Source organism: Hemicordylus capensis, chromosome 4 (assembly GCF_027244095.1).
Source record: "Hemicordylus capensis ecotype Gifberg chromosome 4, rHemCap1.1.pri, whole genome shotgun sequence".
NCBI classification, from domain to species: domain Eukaryota; kingdom Metazoa; phylum Chordata; class Lepidosauria; order Squamata; family Cordylidae; genus Hemicordylus; species Hemicordylus capensis.
In genome coordinates this window covers 209,699,826-209,718,668 of record NC_069660.1, presented here as the reverse complement: position 1 = coordinate 209,718,668, position 18,843 = coordinate 209,699,826, and the positions used below count along the sequence as shown (strand labels likewise).

The following is an 18,843-nucleotide window of genomic DNA, read 5'->3' as shown; positions in this document are numbered from 1 at the left end:
GGATGGAACATCCTCGAAGGGAATCTGATATGGAGGTTGCTTCTTTTGGTTCTTTCCTTGGAAGATCAGCAGGGCCAGAAGGCCCTGGGAGGAGGCCGATATCAATGTTGCCTTTTTTGTTCTCTACTGGGAGTGTCATGCTCTACAGAGAGCCACCCCCATGGCTTTTCTTCCTGCAAAGGAAACGGGGGGGCACCTCCTAGCTGCTCCCCCAGGGCCAAATCAGTCACTCAGCTTGACTCTTTGCCTGGATCCAAGCCTCCAGCTGCTGCTTTGGCTCTTGGTGGAAAATAAGGGGGCTGGAGAATAACATTTGGCCTCCTTCCCATTTGGAACACTTGGCCTTGTTTCCATTATTCCTGCCACCCAGCAGCCCTGAGTGGTTCACCTAACCCAGGGCTGCACCACTTGGGCCTTCCAGCTGTTGTTGGGTTACAGCTCCCATAGTCCCCAGTTGCACTAGCCAATAGTCAGGGTTGATGGGAACTGTAGTCAAACAGCAGCTGGAGGGCTGGTGTTGTGCAGCCCTGCCCTAAATCAAGCTTCCCCTTCTGCATCACCACTCCATCCTCTTCCACAAGAGGCAGATCCCTCTTCAGGGCCAAAATCAGACCTCCTAGCCATACATATTGGGGTAGACAAGCTCTGTATAAGCCCCCTGGCAAGGAGCAGTCTATCTTGAGCTACCTCTTGAACCTCTCAGAACATCTCTTGGCCCCAGGTGGATTGGTCATAGAGCCTTTTCTGTGGCTGGGTTTGACCCAAAGACACTTTTACCCAACTCTGCCCAAAGAATATTCAAAGTAAGACAACTTTATTTTCTTTTAAATCAACTTTTTATTTTTAAGCAGTAAATATGCATGTTCTATTGCTGTTTTATCTCTACATCCTATCCTATTAAAACAAATGTTTAATATTTTTAAAATAAATAGGCAACATTTTATTGCTACCTATGGATGAAGCACTGTCTGGTTTTTGTCTTCCTCTTTTTCCTCCTCAACATCCAGCTCCCTTGGAGGAACCAGGATCCCAATAGTGGCTTCCACACTTTCCAGTCTGCTCTGCAGTCTTCGGAGATCTCCCCTCAGTGCCTTGAGGTTTTGCAAACATCCCTGGCAGATGCGGAGGTGTCTTTGGCCTTGAAGGAAAGAAAACGAACAGGGTCAAGGGGCCTGTCCTCCACAATACCAGTCCCTGCACTGACTTCTAGTCCCTTTCCATGCCCAGCACAGACTTCCCATCTCTACCTTGAAAACCCTCCATGGCTATGCCCCACCCTGTCCCTCTGCACTGATCCTCCCCCCTCCCCCAACTTGCACCCCGTCAGGTTGGTTTTTGCTCCTTCAGCTTCTGTCTTCAGCCACCTGGAGGTCTCCTGCTCTCTAAAACTACTCTTTTTCTTCTCCCTCGCTGACCCTTGGGTCTGGAACCGCCACTCATGTGGGCCCACATCTCTCTCCTATCCTTCCAATGCAACCCCTCTCCTCTGTGCAGCTTTTGGCTTAATGCCTCAGCAGAGGCAGCTCCATCAGCTTGAACTGAATGCCCCTTATGCTTTCCTCCTCTTCCTCACTTCTATCTCCAAAGCCAAACTTTAGACTGTATGCTCCTGGTGGCCGGGAACTTTTGCCCATGTACATTGACGATGCTATAAGGAGGCTTATGATAAGCACAATTGTATGTCATCCTCCTTGGTTTCTTGTTTCAGCCCAGCTTGAACTCAAAAGGGCTGATATTAGCATTCATATTATTAGCATTCATGAATTTAATATTCACATTCTGCTCTTCCTCAAGCAGCTCAGGGAGGTATACATGGTTATTTTTTCCCTCCTAACAACCCTAAAAGTTAAGTTAGACTGCGGGACAAGTGACTGGCCCAAAGTCACCCAGCGAGGTTCATAGCTGGATGAGAATTCAAACCCGGGTCTCCCTGGTCCTAAGGAGGTACAGTTTAAATACATACATATCGTTCCCTGCTTGTCCCACCTCAACTTCCCTCTCCTTCCTCTGTTGCTTGCCCATCTCTCTGTTTTTAGACTATAAGTGTTTTAGATTGGAAAACAACAATGAGGATGGAAAAGGGGTGCTGCCTCTGTGAGACTTACGGTCATTCAGCTGATGGAACTGCAAATCCATCAAACTCTCCAGGATTTCTTTTACATTTCTGAGTTCCAGCTCTAGAGGAGTTGGGGAAGGAGGAGGAGGGGAAGAGGGATGCAGGAGGAAAGAAGAGGTGGAGGTGGAGGGTGGGATGGAGCCAACTTCCAGCGAGGCAGAAGATAATAATGAACCGGACCCAGGGGAGTGCAGACCTGCAGCAGGGCCCTCAGGAACATCTGCAAGAGAGAAGAAACAACAGGTGGTCAGACGCAAAGGCTGGCATACTACCTCACCCACCATCACTTGCCCTCACTGCTCACCATGAGAAGCTGGAAGGGATCCTGGCACTGAAGTTGCCTCATTGAGTTCTCCCTCCAGAATATCAGTGTGGATGCGAGGTCCTGGAAAAGATCCTGGCATTGAGGTTTCCTCATTTAGCATTTCCTCCAGAATATCAGTGGAAATGCGAGGTCCTGGAAGGAGTCCTGGCACCAAGGTTGCTTCATTAGGCTCTTCCCCGAGAATGTCATTGGTGATGCAAGGTTCTGGAAGGGATCTTGGCACCGACATTTCCTCATTGATCTCTTGCTCCAGAATATCAGTGAGGACGTGAGGTTCTGGAAGGGATCCTGGCACCAACGTTTCCTCATTTAGCTCTTCCTCCAGAATATCTGTGGGGACGCGAGGTTCGGGAAGGGATCCTAGCATTGAGGTTTCCTCATTGAGCTCTTTCCCCAGAATGTCAGTGGGGACATGAAGTCCTGGAAGGGGTCCTGGCACCAAGGTTGCCTCATTGGGCTCTTCCCCCAGAGGGTCCCCCAGAACATGGTGCAACATGGGTCCCCCAGGACATGGAGCAACATGGGTCGGATTTCTGGGATGACCTGAAAGAGAGGAAATAAAGCAGGAATCTGGAAATGAGGATGGCCCATAGCCCTGATAGAAATTGCCTCCCCTTTCTGCCTAGGTTAACCAGTGCAGCCTGGGATTGTGGGTGAGGTGGTCCACCCAAGCAAACAAGCAAGGGATGAAGAAGAATACATTGCATAGCACTGGCAAGACAGCCCTCACCAACTACGCTTCAGAAGGGAGTGCAATGGCCAGGCTCTATCTGCTGAACATACCAATGCAGCTGCCTTCTACCAAGTCATACCCCTGGCTCACTTTGCCCTATTCTGGCTGACAGCCGCTCTTGGGCAGAAGCCTTTTCCTAGCTAGCTAAAATCCTTTAACAGAAGATGAAGAAGACTCAGCCCAAGACCTTGTGCATGCAAAGCACTTGTTCCACTACTGGACTATGGGCCCTCCCATACCTGTGAGGAAAGAGGCTTCTCCTTTGAGCAGAGTGGGAGCTGATGGTTCACATGGACTAAACAATGCATTTGCTCTCTGGCTGAAGCAACAACCCCCAGTTACAGCCTTTTGACCTATGTGCGGGGGTAGGGGTGGGGCTTGAAAATATGCCTGGATGCCATAAGCAGGAAGCATAGCTATGATCTGAGGAATGCAGGCCCAGCTCCAAGGGGCAGAAAACTGGGGTCAGAGAAAGAAAGAGTCTCTTTGGACTGATCTCAGAGCTCATTGGCCAGGAAATGTTGCCCTTGTTTGCAGGTGATCCTCCATTTCCATCTTGACCCATGTAATTGTCAAAAAAAGAGATGCTTTGGAAACAAGACACCAGCATTCTTTAGCTTCCTCTTCTCCAAGGCAGGGGAACAAGGCCCAGAGGATGTCTTGGGGCTGGGTGTGGGCAAAAGGTTCTTGCAGGGCTTTTCAAGAAGTGCACCACCTCCAAGGGAGAATTACCAAACCTGCCTGCCTGCTGCCACAGCCCTTTCCTCATCTCCTCCTAGAAGGGAGGGTATCCAGATGTGACTTGCCCAGGCCCCCTGGTCTCCTCCAACACTTCTGGCTGCAACAAGTGCCAGCAGCAAAGGATAGAGGTGGATGAACCTGCCCTCCTGCCATTCATCCATCAGATGGACGTCTGCCTATCTCTCTCCATTGTCAAAGTGAAACAGGTCTCCAAGGAGACACTCCCTGGGGGGTTGAGGAGCCCTGAGAAGAAGCATGCACTCTCGTCATCCACTTACCAGTCTGTGCCCCCTCTTCATCTTCATCCCTGCAGAGATAAGGAGAAACATACTTAGTAGCGATTCACAGGAAATTGAGGGGTCCGCCCAGTAATCCGAGGGGGTGCTGTGCCATCCCAAGCATGCCCTCACCCATAATCCTTCTAGAAGGCCCTGCTAATTTTGGATGATTCAATACCTGGGAGCAGTGAAAGTAATTGCTATTGAAAGTCACTCACTACATTTTGCTCAGATTGTTTTCACTTGGGGATTGACTGGTTGACAGGGCGGGGGTCAGATCCACTCTCGTAGTTTATAGATATGAGGCCAGCTTTTCCACCCCTCTCCAGAGAAGATTTTCAACTTTTTAGAAAGACCCCCCCCAAAAAAGGGGGACACTTCAGCTAAAAGAACATACATACTGTTTTGGTTTTAAAATTTTGAATAAGAGGGTTTAAATTTGTGACAACTCGAATCCCCGCCTGTATGTTCCCCAGACTATGGGAAACACCTATATCGGGCAGCAGCAATATAGGAAGATGCTGAAAGGCATAATCTCATACTGCGTGGGAGACGGCAATGGTAAACTCCTCCTGTATTCTACCAAAGGCAACCACAGGACTCTGTGGTCACCAGGAGTTGACACCGACTCAATGGCACACTTTTACCTGGGTTTGGGCTATGTCTGAACAACCCCCTCCACCCCCATCCCTTCAGATGGCCACACCAGAGCCAAAAGCATTAAGAGGAGTCAAGAGGGGGGAAAGCAACTCACTTTGGTTCTGCCTCTGGGTGAGACCTATGGGAACATGAAAGAAGAAAAGGTTAGGCATGTTCTTGGAAATAACATGGGGGTTGGGGGGAGCAGCTTTTGAAGTCAGCTTCGACTGGTGGGCAGGATTCCCCCCCCCAAAAAAACCCCAAGTGGGCCCACAGGGGCCAGCCAGTAGCTCCTGGGTGCTACAGTTTCACAGGTCTAGGACCTGTAAGCTTAAGAAATACAGTGTAAATCACCCCAGCAAGTCACCTTCGAGGGCCACCTGCATTTCAAGGAGAAGCTGTGTGGTGTGAATACTGGTGGTGAACTTGTGACCACTGAAGTTCACATTGGGAGCACAATCGCATGTAAAACAATGGAAGGACATCTTTAAAAACCAAGTCCAGGCAGCCATTAGATTTTGCTTCCCCATCATGCCGGAGACTTACCTACAGTTCACCCATGACCAGCAGCCACCCATCCTGACAGCTGAGATGATAAGCTGATGATAAACGGACAGCCAAAGACAGCCAACTTATCAAAGATGCTGCAGCTTATCTAGAATGCTGCCAAGTGAGCCTCCTGCAGAATCCTCGCAGGTCTCCAAGGGGAACCATGACGGCAGAATTCTGTGGCTGATTGTGAGATCGCAAGATCAGTTACTGGCCACGCTGGTTCTGCTTTGAATCCAAACACTGTCTTGGTTGTGCAGCTCAAAGTGTCAAAGCACCAGGGGAGAGTCACCCCTGTCCTGCCCTCCCTGCACCCCACATGTTTTCCACCTAATCACTTGCTGAAGTCCCTTAGCTAGGAAATCCCTCTACATCACATTTAGCACTAAGGCCTGTCTCTGTTCAGAATACACAAAAAAGAAAGCCAATTAACTTGTGGAACTAGGTGTGGTGATGATCCCTGGCTTAGATGGGTTTGAAAGGAGGTTAGAAACATTCATGGAGGAGGAGAGGCCCCTCTGTGGCGATTAGTCAGGATGGCTATAGAGAACCTCCAGGGGCACAGGCTGAATCCCAGATGCTGGGGACATGCAATGGGTGTGGCTGTTGCCTTTGCACTCTTTCATGAGTTACAGAGGACTCAGATGTTACAGAGGACTCATGCAGGTTTATTATAGCTCTGCACTAGCAGTGGCTGCAGCCCACCCCTATCCACAAGCATCCCTGTCCTTCAGCATTTGCTAACAGAAGGGAAAAGGCAAATGAATAGAAAGTGACAGAGAGGGAAGGAGGGGGAAATGAGAAGGACAAAGAAAGAGGGGAAGCAAGAAAAATGATGGTGCCTCACAAAGAATGAGTGGGAGAAACAGAAGGCTGTAATGTACTTCTTGTATAAGGTTATGAAATGGAAAACAAACAATATTCAATATCTTGCCCCACCCCACCCCGTTACATCTTCGGAAACAACCTACAGTATGTCCTTATTAAACTCCATAGGCCCAACTGCACAACATCTTAGTATCCACTGCATTTTTTTTTAAAAATGCACTGCATAGAATGCACCCAGCTGCACATCAAAATGAACCTTGGACTAAGGGACCTCCTATTTGGCCTCCCCGAAGACCCACCACGGCAGCTCATGGCCCCACAGTGGATGGATGAATCCTCCCAAGGATGCTACTCTTACATTTTTAGGGGACAGGCCAGGAGCATTCTAGCTATTGCTCCCTTATAGCTATTATTTTTGCCACTGTTTTAAAACCACATGTTGTTGTTGTTGGAAGTGCTTTTGCTTAATGTCTTGCTGACATTCTGTCAGCTGGTATGTATCCTTCACTTCCTGCCCCTCTGGCTGCTGCTGCTGCCACCAACAGCACTGCAATTACTCTCCAGTATATTCTTTTATCAGTCACCTTAAGTGGCGCAGTGGGGAATGCTTGACTAACAAGCAGAAGGTTGTCGGTTCGAATCTCCACTGGTACTATATCGGGCAGCAATGATATAGGAAGGTGCTGAAAGGCATTGTCTCATACTGCACAGGAGGAGGCAATGGTAAGCCCCTCCTGTATTCTTCCAAAAGAAAACTACAGGGCTCTGTGGGCGCCAGGAGTCGAAATGCCCAATATAGATGTTTACTATGGTCTGGGAAACAGACCAGTGGGGATTTGAACTGGCAATTTTCTGCTTGTTAGTCAAGCATTTTCCCTCTGCACCACTTAAGGTGGTGTAGTCACTATAACTGGGCTCCATTTGGCACTATGGTCGGTCAGAAAGCTTTCCCACTGGGGAAAAACAAGAGAGAGAAAACAGGAGAGAGAGAAACAGGAGAAAGCGGGAGCTTTCATAACACATTGTTTACATGGGTTGAGAGATTTTGTCCAATAAAGACTGTTGTTTTGGGTAGGTTGCGGTGGGCAGTCATGTTAAAGAACTCAAGTTGGTTTGAAAAGTTGTATAATTGGTTATGTTTGTGTAATATTAGGGTTGTTTTGACTGCTAGTTTTAAGGCAAGTATTAGGCCCAAGACTGTAACAATTATTGTGGAGAACTTTGTTATGGGGGCTATAATTATTGTTGTGGTTTGGTTGGTTGAATTGTTAGTGAAATCAAAAGGCCTGCTGCAGTGCTTCTTACCTTAGCAACAAAAGAATGCATGATATACATAGGATACAATATGTTCAATTATACATACATATTCACCCAGTATGTAGGGTGGAGGGGAGTGGGGGAGGAATATAGGTAGTGGGGGGGGGCAAGTAAAAAGTCAGCGGGGGGGGGACAGGAGAAAGCCCACCAGCTGCAGCTTTCTCCGCAGTGCTTATATTGCTTTTGTTTTTTCAGGGAGGAAAGGTTTTAGCAATGCCCCACTTGCAGCTCCACCCACCATCATTGGCACCACCCACTTTGGCTCCACCCATCACTTGACCTGCATGTCACTCACCCAATCTCAGGAGTCCCCAATGTCTACAATGGCTGGCAGTGGCACTAATCTAACTGGCTGACATACTGCGCAATGCCTTGTAATGGAACCTGTGCATAGTTGCGTGAGAGTGCAGTTGTGCAAAACACAAGAATTGCACAAATGCAGTTGCATGGCAGAAGGCCATTAATTCCAATGGCCATTCATCGCACAACTGCATTCGCACAATTGTTGCATTTTGTGCTTATGCAACTGCACACACATTCCATTACAAGGCAGGTGGAATATTGCACAGTATTTCAGCCACTGTAATTATAGACAACTCATCACACATGGTAACTTTTGGCTCTAGGTGTGAATGCTTTAAAGATACATCTAGACAGCAAAACAGTGCTCAGATGGGTATCACGGTGTGGCTAAAGATACACATCGGCATAACTGATGACCATGGAAGGCTTTGTACACACCTCTCTTTTTTTCTGGATCAGGGCCATTGATTTTTAAGGGTTGTGCCATTCCTCACCCTCATTCATAGTGAAATGTAAATGTCCATGAGTTACTGCGAGCAATGACATGACTTTTAAAATTTGGCAGCACAATCCTGTGCATGTTTATTTAGAAGTATGTCCAGAGTTGTAAGGAGTCCCCCAGTGGCCCGGGGACAAAGTTCTTTTGAGGGGTCCCCATGCCAGCACCAAAGCCACACACCCTATTTCCCAGCCTTGCCACTGCACTTCCCCCTCTAAATTTATATGTGGCTGTGGTGGCGGGTGGGTGGGCTTCTCAGTGCTCTGGCTTCTCTCCCCACTAGCGCTGTGTGGGTTGAACTGTGATGCAGGGGGAGGGGGCTGCTTTCGTGCCCATTTGTCGGCATCTGCTTGGCCCCCACCGGGGGCTGACCCCTGTGCATTTTGGCCAAAGCAGACCCCTGGGTGGGGGCATGCTCCTCCCATGGATTGGTGGGGAGTGCTTCTCTTCTTCCATCACTATCCCTACAGATGTGCCTTGCTCTGGGCTCTTCCTAGTTCTCAGCGCTGCCGCTCAGTTATGGAAGGAAAAGGGGGGAATGTAACACACACACCCATTTTAGCCGTCCTGTCTAACCACCCCCTACCAAGCAGCTGAGTGTCCGTTCTGTTGTCCTTTTGTATTTCCCTCCCAGCCCCACTTGCTGCAGGGAAGAAATGCCTGGCTTGACTATTCCAGGACAGCTCAACCTGGCTGGGAAAGCAAAGCAAGCATCGCTGTCTCTCTCCCAGGCAGCCAGAGATGCTCCAGAGAGCAGGAGCTGCGTTTACACACACGGCAGGCTGCTGGTGTTACAGACCAGGCCTTATTTATATACTAGATATGCTCATTAGCCAGTATACAAAATAGGTCTGGACCAAGTTTTTTTGTATTAGTGACCACGTGTGATCTGGATGCAAGGAAGAAAGGAGATCAAACCACTCCTCAAGATTCAATGGGCTTTATTGAGTATGAAAGACTAACAACATAATCAAGCAAAGCAGAAAGCAGAATACTCTATTAATATCAGCCACAGTATTTAAACAGAACATCCTAGCCAGTACCAATATTCAACCCGTGTGCCTAACTAACATATGTGTGTGCTTTTAAATCTTCCTAGAGGCTAATACAATTCAGATACAGGCAGAAAAGGGGGGGGGTTGAGAGAGGCTGAGGGCTGGCATGGTTTTGAGGAGATTAGTAGAGGGAAAGAAGGGGGGAAGGAGAAGGGAGCAGGGAAAGGATGGAGGGGATTCCAAGGCTTGTAAAGGAGCAGCATATTTACCCAGGACCAGAGGCTTGAAAGCGGAGAATCACTTCAGTTGAAGGAGTGAGGCGCTTGGCGGAGACAGGAGCTGCGCAGTTGCTCAGATCAGGCAGCTTGGGCAGCAAAACTCAGGCATTGCTGTAGTTTCTGTTCATGGACAGAATTCCTGCTTTGCCCCGTGGCTTAGCAGCAAACCCTGGGATCCTGTGAGCAACTTTTTGCTGTAGGCAAAAGATTGCTGAACTCTCTGTCTAAAAGCCTCATTCTTATCATGTATTTTCTCTTTGATCCTTGAATAGAATCTATTCAAAATCTCCTCTTTTCCTGGGTGTCCAAAAAGGTGGCAACTTGCTGCTACCTTCTGAACAAAGTCTTAATTATTCAGGATATTGGCCAGTCTCAGGAAGGGAGGGGTGGGGAGCATTGCCCAAGGCAAATCTGCACTTGAGAGCCACAATGGCATCTTCCCAAAAGGTGTTAAAAAGTCAGCAGTTAGTAAGGGGATTCAGGATATTCTGTGTGAGACAGCTTGTGTACCTCTACCCAGTGTTTAATTGAAAACAAGAGAATATTTAAAGTATACATGAAAAGGTGTGTGTGAGATTTGTAGCATTGGTGAGGTGAGGATTAAAATCTACAGGCATTTACTGTGTATGCATTTGGCTATGTTGAATTTCTATAGAGAGCAATTGACAACGATTAACACTGGCTTCTTGCAACAGGAAGGGGGAAGATCAGCCTCTGGCAGACTCTTCCATAGACATAGTGAGTCAGATGCATTTTAGCATATGAGTAGCCCGGGCCAAAGCCTTTGTGTTCACCCATTTTACAAAACAATGCTGGATTCCTCCTGCTCCACCGAGCAGTTGACCTGGGGGCTAGTTCACCTTGAGTTCAGGAGTTACCTTATTTCTTAATAAACTGAAATCAGACACAGGCCTATATTCTATCTACGTATTAATATTTGGGGGTGCTCATAACACTGGTGTCCTGGGGAAGGAGAACCAGCCGGGGGAGGCGAGGTGAGTGGCAGGGTGCATGGTAAGGGACACTTACCGAGGCAGTGTCCAGATGGCACAGAATGCAACACTCTCCCTACTCAATGGGGAGGCCCGTGTGCCGGCCATGGAGGGGGAAGGGGAGCCTGCTGCCACCACTACCAACAACATCAAGGGGAAATAGGAAATGGCAGTGTAGGGATGCACGGGAGCAGGGTGGTGGGGCCCTTGTGGGGCCCTTGACCCAGGGACATTTGCACCCCCTCATCCAATGGACGCTATGCCCATAAGTATGTCCCACTGTGCTCAGTGGGGTTTATTCCCAGAAAAGTGAACTTGGATTCCAGATTCAGGCATTTAATTGTAATGTAATACGTTAATTGTAATTTGTCATCTCTTTGTACAGTTTGTTGTATACATTTCTCTGGAATTGTAATATAAGAGTTGCAAAAAATTCTGGATATGGGGAAAGGGAGGTGGAAGCTATTTAAAATCCCTATACCAACTTTCGACTAGAAACAGTTACTCACTCACATGCTGCGTTCCAACCAATTTCACCTCAGAATATGGTGGGACCTGGAAGAGGGCCTCCTCACAAGACAGCTATGGTAGAGCGGACTGGTGCCGAGTAAGGAGGTCCTTTGCCTTCAAGAGGCAAAGTAGGTCACAGGAGGCTCAGGATGAGACTGGATTGCAGGTTAGGGCTGGAGCCAGAGTTGGAGGCAGGAGAGGCCAGAGGAAGCTGCAGGCTGGAAATCAGAGCGCAAAGCAGGAGATGGGGCTCGGAGGCTGAAGCAAGGGTCAAGACAGAAAGCAGAAGCAGAAGCAGAGGGCTGGAGCAAAAACCTGGAGCTGGGTCTGCAATAAACTCCCAGTTCCGAGCTGTTGCATAGGTGAAAACGAGGCTGAGGCTAAAGCATGAATATAGTGGCGGCAACCCAACCCTTCCTAATTTTAGCTCAGACCCAATCTAGGGCATGCACCAGAGCTTGTTTCCTCCTTCCAAGTAGGCCCACTGGAAAGGAACCCCTGGGCAACCAGGCAAACCCTTCACTGCTATTTCTGGAGTGCTATTCTAATTTGTTGTCATAACTGTTCCTGGAGCCCTAGGCATGATGGAGGAGAGTCCAGAGCTGGAGCAGGGGTCTAGATTTGACTGCTGGGTCACCCAAGACCCCACACTCCTCAGAAAGAATGTCTGCAAAAGGGCCAAGCTCCAGCTTGGTAGTAACCATAGGCTCCTCAGTGCTGAAAAGGAGAAGACCACGTCATGGTCCAAGAGCAAGTATGGCTGGATCCTGACAGTAAGTACTCTGGGCCCAAATGAGAACTGATAACTTTGGAAGGGAATCATATTGTGTGAGCAGCACAGAAGGCAGCAAGTTATTTCAAAACCAATAAGGGATAAGAGTCAGTACTCCATGAGGGTGTGTGAGCTATGTATTAAAGATATGCATCCAGCATGCTTTCCCTCCTACCACTGCTTGTTTCTTAATCTCCCTTTCTCACATATCTATTAGGCATGTGCAAACAGGTTCGATGTCGAATAGGTTCAACATCGAACCTGTTCAGTTCAAGAATCAGATATCAAACCGGACCCTCCCCCCACCCGATTCAGTTTGCTACCGAACCCCCTGGCCATTTTTGGGGGGTGGGGGATGGGGTTCGTGAGTTTACAAAAATAACCATGACGCAGCCACGTAGAGGCCCATTTGGCATGGGCAACAGAGGACAGGCCCGAAACAGGCTGAAGACCGCCCGAACCAGGTGATTTGTACATAAATGGAGGCTGGCGTGGGGTAGGGGGAACTTCTGGAGACACCCCCACCCCATGGCTGAATCTAAGCCCCTGGACTGGGTGGCAGTAAGTAAAATTTAATTTTTAAAAGTTTTTTTTTAATTTAATCTCACGAACCCCCACAAACTGCACCAAACCAGGGAGGGTGTTCGGGGATGGTGGTGGCAGAGGCGTATCTAGGGAAAATAGCGCCTAGAGCAAGCACTGAAATTGCGCCCCCTGTCCAAACATCGGATTCCCATCTTTCAGATAACTTTACCATAATATCAGCTGAAAAGTACAAGTCAGGCTCATTAATCTTTTCATATTTCAAAAACTATTTAGCAGTGGACGTAGCCAGACCAAAAAATGCTGGAAAACTACAAATTTCAGTATGCTGGGGCTCATGAAACACCCAAATACTATGTGGAGGTGTACTTGGAAAACTAAACAGAAGTGCCTGTCTAATTCTCTACTAGGCATTATAGCATCACTATTACATAAGTTTTAAAAATAAACAGAGAATTTGACTTTTCCCAGATACTCTGAAAATAATTAAAGGATATGCAGAGTAAACTGTGTCACTGCTTGGAATATATTCTAGTATTTCAGAAAGACAGTTAAAATGAGAGAAAGAGAGCAAAATACTCCCAGTGAGCCTTAATACTAAGGATTTGACACCGATTAAAAGACAAACTCACCATTAATAGCCATATGATTAAGACATCACATTTAACTCACTTATCACAAGAAGCAAAATAAGAGCAAATGAATACAATCCTAGCTCATAAGCTTCAGCTCAGTATTCACAAGCCCTGATTCTCTGTACATAGTGCCAAACTGAATATGTGTACAGTGACTTATATTATATTATATATTTTTTATTTTTTTCAACCTGTAGCACCTTTCGGGGGCTTCCTAAAGGCTGGGGGGGGGTCTGCAAAGGTTCCCCCCCACTGTACTCTGCTGCCTCACAGGGACCATTTGAGCATGTGTGGTGGCCATTTTTAAAATATATATATATTTTTAAAAATGGCTGCTGAAAACAAAATGGCCACCACGCATGCTCAAATGGCCTCTGCGAGGCCTGGCATGGCCTAGGGCCTCACAGAGGCCATTTGAGCATGCACGGTGGCCATTTTGTTTTCGGTGGCCATTTTTAATTTTAAAAAAAAAGAAAGAAAGAAATGGCGCCTCCCCTTCAAGTGGCGCCCGGGGCACATGCCCTGCCTGCCCCACCCTAGATACGCCCCTGTATGGGGAAACAAGGAGACAAAGGCCAGGTACGTTCCTGTTTTTATCTTAACATTCCCTTCATCCAAACAGAAGTACAGAAAATGTTAATTATGACTTGTCAGAGCCTAATGGGACAAAGTAATATTCTCTACCGATTGACCAGAGGGGTGGGTCTGGGTCAAAAACAGGGCATACACAACAGGCAAGGTTTGAAGAGTAAACTAATAAAAATGGCTGTAATAGGCATGTTGCATTAATGTCATTAAGAGTCAGGCTTAACACAGTAAGACTGGAAGTGTCCTTTTTTAGTAAAACAAAAACAACTGCAAGGAGACCCAATCAGGCTTGGGACCTCAGAACATGCAGCGGGGGCAGGTAGGCAATAACAGTTTCTCCCCCACAATGTTGCTTATATGGCAGAAATTCCTCCTCAAAGCGACTATTTGGAAAAGCTACTTCAGGGGCAAATAGCTGCTTCGGGCAGGGGGTGGTTTTCAGAAGAAAAAATGGCACAAGGATGCAATTTTTTCTGCGGACTCCCCACTGTTGGGATTTTTCCATAGACATTGTCTCAGGTATTTGTATGGGACATGCTTCTCTATTTGAATGTGACTGTGTACTGGTCTGAGGGGTAGAGTTACAATGTTGGTTTGTCTACTCTTCACTTGTTGCCTTTAATTCAAAATGAGAGATTCTCCCTCTCTCTGCATAAGATACTGTTAATCTGTTTTCTTAGCCTATATTTAGTTAGTAAGAACTATCAAACTCTTGTTTTTCAGTTAAAGTTGTCTTCTTGTTCAATTACTTATAGAGGATAAGTAATTACTCTGCAACACACACGCACCAGCAGCTATTTGCCCCTCTGATAATGGGGTGGCTATGTTAACCCCCACCCCACTGCCACCGTCTCAAGCTGGATGAGGACTTCCGTGGCTGTATGCTGTTTACCTTTCCAGTCCAACTCCTATGTTTATCCCATCTCTCAGTGATGACCTTGACAGTGTTTAGTTTGGCTTATAGATACCACCGTATCAGTTTTGTATCTCATTTTTATTTGGCCAACATCACTAGTCTCAGGGAAAGGTCACATGAAGCAGCAACCTTGTTGAAAAAACCAGGTCTCGCTCTGGTTACTGTTTAGAAGGGAGACCACCTGAGAGCACAGTGTATGCCACCTTGAGTTCCACAAAAGAAAGACTAGATATAAATGTAATAAACAGAGTGGAATGTGAATGCTGCTTTAAGACTGTGCTAGGGGAATGCTGTGAATTGTGCTTGGCTTGAGCATATGCTTGCATGGAGTCATGGCTCATCCCCCTTATTTTAGGCAGTATGGATGTTTCACAAGGATTACAACAGGCCTGAGATTTCAATAGCTATCATAGGCTATCCTTGGGAATCTGAAGTACGTCCCAGCTCCTTCTTTTAAAAAACAAATTCAGCTTCTTCGAGCAGAAATTAATTTTTGATGAAACAATTCAAGAAAATTCTCCTAGCTTGACTCTGATTGCAAGAATTCACATATGTGTTCTGATTTGCTTTCTCCTCTAGCTTTCCCAGTTATGGATAGACTTTGATACTTATCATTGCTTTAAAATTCATCAACCTAAGAATTATGCTTTTTTAAAAGTATTCTTCCAAGACAAATGTCAGAAGCAAAATTTTAAGATGTTTGCCATTTCAAGAAAAAATCCTGCCAAATTTCAAATTTGGACAAAATTTAGTTTCAGCTGTGCTATCTATTGTATTTGTTGTTTGGAGATGACACGAAACGCCAGTTTTAAGGTTTGCATCTTGTACAGGCTGAAATGAAAAGCAAGAGGCATGTTATGCTTTTCAGATTGGTTTGGATCTTCAGTATATACTGAAGAGATCTACCAGTTTGCATACAACTGTTCTCTTATTTTCTGGTACCAACATGGCAAATATTTTGTACATCAACAGAACAATCAAGTAAATGCTGCACAATTAAGGAATATTATTTTACACAGGTAAAGTCAACACAATGCCTGGTAGTTGTGCTTAGCTGAAGGTTCACTCTTTGATGAGTGTCGTTTGCTCACTACAGGCTGCTTTTAGGTTTAAAAAGAACAAGTATTAGATAAATGTCTGTTCCTGCTCTGGAAACATCCGGAGTCATTCTGGAACAAGCAGCATGTTGTGTCTCCTTTCACTTCTTATATATCTTACAATGCCAAAGCTATCAGGTGTTGGGCTGTAAAAGCAATATCAGGCTATCACTTTCATTAGCATTAGAGGCAGAATTGGCACCGATAAAAAAAAATTGGGAGGAAATGCACAGAAGGGGCAAAGGGTATGTCTGGACAGAGGTGACCATTGTTAGATTTCTGAAATTGGTATTTCACATTAATACTCACATCTTCAATATGAATGGATGTGAACCTATGGTAAGTATGTGCCTGAACCAGTTAGGTGCCTCCTTAGGGAAGTGCCGAACCGGCTCGGGGCCCACAGCTGAACTGGTTCAGCAGGGTGGGGATCGGATCCTTTAAAAATGAGGTAAGCTGGTCCTTACCTGCTCTGCCACTGCCCCATCGCTTTTCTGGGCGTGGCACTCACGTTTCAAAACACCGCATGCAGAGCTGCTCCCAGCAGCCTGCACGTGGTGGCCATGTGTGTGCCGATGCCGCACGCAGGCTGCTGAGAGCAGTGCTGCAGCTGCTTGTGAGTGCTGCACTGGAAAAGCAGCGGGGTGGCAGAGGAGCAGGTAAGAACCTGCTTACCTCATTTTAAAAGGACCCAATCTCCACCCAGGGCAGCCTGAGCCGATTCGGGCACATCCCTAGCCCATGCAGACCTTCTTTCTTAGATAGATAGATTAGACTAGATTGTGTGTGTAGGTCGATGATATTTAAGAAAAATACCTTTCCTCCATATTACTGTTGGAAGTGAAGGACTTTGCGCTGTCTCATGTCTCAATGACAGAGGGGACAGACTAAGTGAGTCAGAGGGCTAGAGGAGTCAAGACATTGGTCATCCCTTCTCTACTGCTCTGACACTATCCCTTTAGAATGTAGATTGCTATTCTTAAGACTTCCTTCCTTCCTGCCACTTCCTCTTCCCTTCCTCTTCCCTTTCTTCTGCCTTGCAACATGCAAGCTCCTCTCCCCTGCACCATGTGTGCAGAGATGCAGAATCCATCTGCATCCAGCTAGATAGATAGATTAGAGATCCTATCTCCTCACTTTCCTATCTAGAATGGAGTTTTCTAATAAATACTCCTTATATTGATTTGAAACTATGAACTGGCTTCAAGTTATTTTACTCTCAGCATACATGCATGCCTAACCAAATTCCACTGTGTTGTGCCTCTGTGCACGCTGCTATAATGAAAAAGGGTTTCTCTTACCGGAAAGAATTCCCAACAATTACCACAGGGGTCCAGGACTGAGCAGGGGCATAACTATAATAGGGCAAGGGGAGACAGTTGTCTGGGGGCCCACTGCCTTGGGGGGCCCCCAGAGGCAAGTCACATGACTGAATCCCCCCAGCCACGCACCTGCCTGGGCTTCCTTCAGTTGTATTCATCCTCTGAAATTGATGTGAGTGTTAAGATCTGGAGCTACCAGAACAGCATGTCTTTCTCTAGTATGATGTTCTATTGTGGCACATAGGTTATATATATATAAGGTTATATATATATAGGTTATATATCAGGTGTTGGGCTGTAAAAGCAATATCAGGCTATCACTTTCATTAGCATTAGAGGCAGAGTTGGCACAGATAAAAAAAATTGGGAGGAAATGCACAGAAGGGGCAAAGGGTATGTGTGTGTGTGTATATATATATGCTTTTTGTAACCACTATTCAGCCTCATTTAAGATTTTTTTACTTCATGAGCTGAGCTTCGGGGGGGGGGGGGGCATTTTCAAATCATGTCTCTGGGCCCACTCCAACCTTGCTACGCCCCTGGGACTGAGGGAAAGCAAACTTCTAATCTAGTGGGCACATTTGCCCACCTCACACCCAGTCTGGCAAGGCCTGTGATTATTGGCCATAGAAGAGAAGGAAATAGAACATAGGCATCTGATTTGCACTATTGTTTTTCTGCTTATCCCTTCCTCTTGCTGACGAAGAAAGGTGAACATGGCTTTACTGGGACATCTGGCCACAAGGGAAGAAGAGGTATCCCTGGATTTGTTGGAGATGAACTTCCAGTGCATCGACCTTTTGCACCATCTGTCCTAATGACCACTAGGGGCATTGGGAGTAGAGACAGTGAGTCAGGGTCTCCCTATCTGTCCCTACTCTATGACCCCTGAACTGACTCTGCAGCACTTCCTGTGCTGAGTCACAATCCTTCCTTTCCTCTTAGAGAGCAGATGGAAACATCTCTCTCGCTCTCCTTACCTATCCACTATGTAGTCCTTTAGATTAGAGATAGGTCTTTCCTATCTAAGTGTATTTAACCAATAAATGTTTAGTGTTTAGTCATACAAGGATCTCCATGTGTTTTCTCTAAATAGCTGCATTATCCAAACCATTCTCTACTACCTACTCTGTAACTGGCGTGTGTGCTCGCTCCTTAGTGCTCTGCTGTTTTACCTATTGTGGGTAAAAATCAACAACCTCTAACAGGATTACCTGGCCCAAGAGGCTTACCTGGTCCTACTGGAGACTGGAGCAACATGGCCCACTGGCTCTTGGGGTATTTGGGGACCTGAAGTATGCCCCCTCTTCTTTTATACTGTTTCCTTTTGTCAGGTTTTGGCACTTCACTGTTTCTCACATGGACATCTTCTTCATTTCAATTTTTAGAATTTGAGGTTTTGTTCTAGAACTGTACTCTTCTTTGACTCTAAGGGCCACTCCTCACATTATATGTGTAATCAATTCATGTTGTGTAGATGGTGAAAAGCTAACCAATGAGGCAAACAAATCTGGCTTTTTCACTGAAGTTGAAAAAGCTCTGCCATGTATATCTACAAAGCAAAGGAGTTTCTTTCCTGTAGCACATGAACAAAGAAATCACCTGTTTTATTTAAGCCCTTTAGAAGTTTGTGAGAGAGTCAAGTTCAAATTCCTGTGTAGACTTGAGCTCACTGGATAGCAAGTCCCTCAGGTTTATCCTACCTCACAGGGTTGCTGTGAATCTATATCCTTGGAAGTATGGTGAGAGAAAAATCTAAGACCACCTTGAATGTAGCGTGAAACCTCGGCTAGATGAACTTGTAGCTAATCTGTGAGCCTGGGAATCATTCAACAGGTAATCATTGAGCCGTGGTCTCACAGTCTCT

General features: G+C 46.5%; 1 protein-coding gene across 1 annotated transcript; it reads right to left on the bottom strand.

The window, feature by feature from the left end:
- Positions 1-831: 831 nt before the first annotated feature.
- Positions 832-4,968, bottom strand: LOC128324413 (magnetosome-associated protein MamJ-like). Its single transcript, XM_053248951.1, has 5 exons — positions 4,948-4,968; positions 4,194-4,222; positions 2,421-2,984; positions 2,106-2,336; positions 832-1,138 (listed from the first exon to the last, which is right to left on the bottom strand). Exons 3-5 carry the CDS (start codon positions 2,935-2,937, stop codon positions 951-953), a joined length of 936 nt encoding a protein of 311 aa, XP_053104926.1. The 5' UTR covers positions 2,938-2,984; positions 4,194-4,222; positions 4,948-4,968; the 3' UTR covers positions 832-950.
- Positions 4,969-18,843: the final 13,875 nt, after the last annotated feature.

Excerpts from the sequence above, each read along its gene's own strand:
- LOC128324413 (XM_053248951.1), bottom strand. The coding sequence starts at position 2,937 with ATGTTGCACCATGTTCTGGGGGACCCTCTGGGGGAAGAGCCCAATGAG. Across the intron at positions 2,337-2,420 it reads ATCCCTTCCAGCTTCTCATG|ATGTTCCTGAGGGCCCTGCT; the intron begins GTGAGCAGTGAG and ends TCTCTCTTGCAG. Across the intron at positions 1,139-2,105 it reads GTTCCATCAGCTGAATGACC|GCCAAAGACACCTCCGCATC; the intron begins GTAAGTCTCACA and ends CTTTCCTTCAAG.